Source organism: Limulus polyphemus, unplaced genomic scaffold (genome assembly GCF_000517525.1).
Source record: "Limulus polyphemus unplaced genomic scaffold, Limulus_polyphemus-2.1.2 Scaffold1559, whole genome shotgun sequence".
In the NCBI taxonomy this organism is placed as follows: domain Eukaryota; kingdom Metazoa; phylum Arthropoda; class Merostomata; order Xiphosura; family Limulidae; genus Limulus; species Limulus polyphemus.
Genome location: NW_013667169.1, coordinates 166,990 through 172,444, shown reverse-complemented (window position 1 = coordinate 172,444; position 5,455 = coordinate 166,990). Strand labels below are relative to the sequence as shown.

Sequence of the window (5,455 nt, the reverse complement as noted above, 5' to 3'; positions counted from 1 at the left end):
CAGAGTATTCATGATGAAATTTTGTTGAATGTACGGCAACTGCCTGTTGTAGAAAGACAAGTGTAGAGGACGACGTTTCGAAAGTCTTCCGCCTTTCATCTTGAGGCGTAAGACTTTCGAAACGTCGTCCTCTACACTTGTGTTTCTACAACAGGAAGTTGTCATCCATTCAACAAAGTTTCATTATTATTATAGGTCTTATAGATGCTTAATGTTTCTGTAAACATACATGATTTTAAGATAGTGATTGTCTTCTGCCTGTTCTGATAGTTGTTTGCAAAATACTTGGTAAAGTAAACCAATTTTTGACTAGTGAAGTACCTACAAAGTAGATGTATAGTAACAATTCCCTCTTATCTTAACTCTCTCACTACGGGTTCGGTCCCAGAGACTGACCGTGTAACCATTTTGTGCTTGTTATGGTTTTTAAACTATAACTTTTAATACAGAAAATGTATTTTCACAAAATTTCTGCAGATGATCAGTTAACATTACAAGGCTTTAGTACACAAAATATCAGTTTTTTTTAGGTAATAATTTACTCGTGCATTTTTTCTTTTTGAATGTTGACTATCCAACATGCAAAGTAATTTTGATTTTAAGATTAAAAATATTTTTATGCATCAGAAAATTTTCAAATTTCACAATTCACCCTTATCTTAATGACGTATTCACTGCTTGAAATATTTGGTAGATCTTTTGAAAGTATTTTTTTATTATCTATGACTGGTGAATTTCTTGAGCTCAGTTGTTAACGAAATGGTTTACAAGATGGATGCATTGTAATTTTATATGTATATGCAGTAATGGTTAAATTGAGGAAATAAATTAGTTGATTCAGGTATGTTTTATACGAATATAAGAATTGATTTTCATTGGGATTTTTAATTTTGCTCGATTAGCAGCCCGTTCTCACTGTTTACACAATTCAGAATTAGTTTTGAAATATGAAAAAAGAACCACTTAGAATGGCCTTATGTAAACTGTATCATAAACATCAGTCAAAGATTAATCACAAAAATTTAAAACAATTGTACATAAGTTTTTCTGTCTTTAGATTGGATATGACTTCTTTCTCTGAAAATTTGTTTTCCAGCTTGTGTTAAGAACTAGTCTTGGAATGACAGTAAATGAAATTTAATTTTTTCTTTATAGGTTATGGATGAAGATTTGGGTGATACTACAGCTTCAAATGCTTTACCTCCTCTTCCTCAAGATACAGCTCAGCAGGACGAATTATTTAGTAAATTAACGAATGATGGAGACGATACAGTTAAACAAAATGAAGGTAAAGTGTGGTCCTTTAGTTCGAAATTGGATATTGATTCATTTTGTCTGTTTGAGTGTATGTATTGTAGATCCAAGTGAAGGTTGTTTGGCTGTAATACAGCAATTTTTAAATATTTCTCTTTATATTGATGTAATCAAGTGATCTTGAGCTTTCAAGTAAGTTTTTTTTTTTGTTCAGAACAAACAGTTGTGTAGTAGGCCAGGCTTAAAAAGATTTCTGTTTGCCATAACTCGACCATCTGAAATTGGGCCAACTGAAAGATTTTTTTGACATTATGACCTGGGAAATTTTTATTTTCACTAATTTATGACAATATACCAACCCATCTAACAAAATTTGCTGACTTAAAGAAAAATTTTTTATTGCTGTTTTATGGTTAGAATATTTTCAACAACTTAAGTTACTCAGAAGTCACATAAAGAAGTGCTTTAAGACAATGTTTGCATTTAAGTTGTATATGTAGTATTGCATAGAAATTTTGACTGCAAGCCCATGTTAATTTTTAGCTTTGCCTCGTATAATTCATAATGTGTTGATTAAATCCCTAATCAAGCTGTATTAAGTTAACATAAACACAATCATGTGGGTTTGTCACAACCTTTTACAGAATTACATTCATGATTTAATTAAAGTACTTTAATATCAATGTATATAAATAAACTTAACATCAAAATGTAGCTAATAAATCAAATGTTATATAACCTTTAAGCTCTTAAAGTCTCTCCTAGTATTGTGACATTTGCTCTCTAGGTCTTCCCTCTACTCTAATTTATTTACCAACCCTCAGAGAAATACATAATTTAACGTACATTACTCATGATATAGCTATTACACAGGCAAAGCATATATTTTATAACCTTCAATCTTAATTGTTTACAGAGCCATAAACTAGAAAATAATACCACTCTTGCCACACCCACCTGTCACACCCTCCTTTTCACAAATTGCCAATATCTCCCTCTGACATTTAATATTGTATTATTCATAATGAATAGAAAAACAAAGTTTTAATCTATCAACTGATATATTATTTTACATTGTTTTCTGTACAAAGAATTGTCTATTTTGCTTCCAATTGGAACTTTATTCCCACAGGAAACGTATTTAAGAGCTTAGCTGCATTTTGTACAGTACTTATCACATAGTTAGAAAGCCAGAAAAATTATCATAGCTATAGGACATTGTCTGATTTTTCCATGTTATTATTACGTGCTCTTAGATGTGGCATTTAATTAAACAAAAAATATATTTAATATGGTAATTAGTATAAAATAGTAGGCTTAAATTCATTGATAGTCGACAGTAAACAAAAAGAAGACCCAGGTAAGTATTATATTCCTGTTCAAAAGGTAATAAAACAATTAGGTTAACCATAAATAGATGTATACTGTTACAATTTACAGTCATTCCAGAAAGAAAAAGGGTAATTTAAATTATTTCTTAATTTTTTATGCTGGTTACAAGGTTGGTCAAATCGACTCACCCTGTATGGAGTTATTAGTATAGAAAATAACAAATAAAATATAAAGATTAAAAAAAAACATTTGATACTTAGGAGGTTTTAGGGATTATGCAAATGAAATTTGAAAATCTTCAAATTAAGAAAAGTATTTTTAATCTTAACATGAAAATCACTGTGCACTCAAAACAGTCAACACTCTGACATCATATAATTACGGACAAAGGTTTAGTAAATATACTTAATTAAAAATTCTGGTTTTCTCTCTACTAAAAACTTAATGTTTACTGAAAACTTGCCAAATTTAGTGAAGATACATTGAGTACTTTCAGAGTCATAGTATGTATATCACCATGGTAACATGCTGGTTACAAGGTTGTGTAAGATACACAAGTCTGTTGTGATAGGGTTAAATAATATTTATTGAAAGAAATATTTGTTCCTTTGGCATGATTTATATATGATATGAATAGGCTAAAGCTCATTTAGAAGCAAATAATACTCCAAAAGTTTTCTGGACAATTAAGTTATTTCATCACATAATCCATCAGTACAATAACTAGAGAAACTTCACAGGGAATTAACTGTTTGGTAAAATTAAGGTGTGCTAACAAATAATTAACATTATTTTAATAATATATTTTTAGAGTGTTGTTTATCAAGCTCTGTTGGTTCTTCATTAGTTAATATAGGACAAACTAGATCTTTGGAGCTTATATTTTATGCATAAAGTATATATATACTCATTGAATAAGCCCTGTAGAGCAGTTTTACATTTACATCATCTTGACCTACAGCACCGGTTTTCAACCTTTTCTCTCCAAGGGCTTGACTGGACCATTAAGACTATGTAAGCTTTACTACAGTGTATGACCATTGTATATTAATTTCATGGAATGTAGATTGTTTTACATGGAATTATAAAAACAAGTTTGAGAAGATTTAGAATTTTAATTATATTAATATTTGTTCCGAAAAAAATATTCATTCTCTGGATGTTTTTACAGGTTTGCAAGAACCATGTCCTTGGATCATTGGTTGGGAATAACTGATCAGTAATATTACATTTTCTTTAGTCTGATATCATCTATAATAAAATGTGATTGTAAATTTATTTTCTTGCAGTCAGAGGATGCTCAGAATTTGCTGTTGCTACTGCTCCTGATGAAGTGAATGTAAGGCTAAGTGCTCCTCCTCTTCATCCAACACCATTACCATCGCCTGGTTATCAGCCTCATCCTCACTATCTTACTCCTCATGTACATCTAACTCATCAGCCAACAACTCCTACCAGTGGTGTTGAGTTGGACTCTACTTTTAATTTGCCTTCATACACTCAGCTGTCAGCTGAATCTGGAAGGTAATTTGTGAATATCTGAGCATGAAAAGAAATTTGTGTTTGTATGTGCAATTGTTTGCAACATGCAGGAATTTTAATAGTAGTAAGTTGGTAAATTATGGTTTGCCTTTTTTTGGTTTTAAACCTTGTTTTTTTCAGTTTATTCATTATTAATAACTCAGAATTAGAAATTTTTTAACATTGTTATCATGCAAGAAGTAACATATAATGTAAAAAAGTAACATGATATTTTGAAACGTTCCTTTTGGTTATATTTACAGTTATTTGAATTTTTATATTTTTAGAATGACGTAATTATTATATAAATTGATAGTGAATATCAAACAATAGTGAAACAGTGTAAATCATGTTGTATTGCCTATTTAATCATTAGCTCCCAGTTGTCAGCTCCATCTAGTCCTTGGCCAGAAAGAGAACGGCTTGAAACTCCTCCACAGATTAGTGTTCATATTCACAAAAATGTATTGAAATGGAAATCTGACGAAGCTCTGGGTGACAAAGCTACCATATCATCAATCTTGTATACAAACATTAATATGCCTCAACTTAAAATTGAATATCCTAGTAAGTAAATTGTGTATTGGTAGTTGAATAAAATCTCACTGTGGTTTTAATAATATTGTTGCTCAGAATTAATTTTTAAAAATTATTTCTTGATTGGTGGTTATCAAAAAACTATTTGAGAAATACTTTACCAATTCTTAATGGCAACAAAGATATTTTTTAACCCTCACTATAAACACTGTATTAAAAAAAATGTGAAGGTAAAATCAGTTAAGAAGCATCTCTAACTAGCAGTATGTTCTACAATGAAGTTCAGAATTTTTATTAATTTTCTTTATTAAATATCGAATCCTAGGTTTAATGAAAAATGACAAAAATTGTGTAACTTGACAGTATCTGAGGTTTAATGTCTTAAAGTTTAACAGCGTGATAATACACATTGGATAATTGGATAGGAAATTGAGCCTTGGAAGTTAATAGTACTGTCAGTTTGGTGTCCATCAAAATTCTTTTTTTTTTTTTATTTTACTTGTGACATGGAAAGTTTTTGAATATTAATCTCATATTTCAGGTGGGCACAATAACCCCATCAACCTAATAAAATAGTACCACCTAATAAAATAAATATATGGTGCATCAGAAAAAATCATGAGTGACACTAATTGAGATTTCATTGCTAATATAAACGTGTTTTCTAATTCTTTACAAAGAAAAATAATTCTGGAAAGGTCTACTTTTATTTGCATTTGAGTAAACCAAGGCAATAGAGTTGAAACAATGTGATCTCCATTTTTCTTTCTTTTTTTTTTTTTTTTTTTTTTTTTTTGCTTTTTTAAAATAC

At 29.8% G+C, this 5,455-nt stretch overlaps 1 protein-coding gene across 1 annotated transcript in view; it reads left to right on the top strand.

Annotated features, from left to right (window-relative positions):
- LOC106464091 (histone-lysine N-methyltransferase 2C-like) overlaps window positions 1–5,455 on the top strand; it is a 138,676-nt gene that overhangs the window by 82,989 nt on the left and 50,232 nt on the right. The window contains exons 29-31 of the mRNA XM_022391762.1: window positions 1,156–1,288; window positions 3,876–4,110; window positions 4,484–4,674. Of these exons, the coding sequence (XP_022247470.1) occupies window positions 1,156–1,288; window positions 3,876–4,110; window positions 4,484–4,674 (559 nt within the window). The remainder of the gene's footprint in view (window positions 1–1,155; window positions 1,289–3,875; window positions 4,111–4,483; window positions 4,675–5,455) is intronic.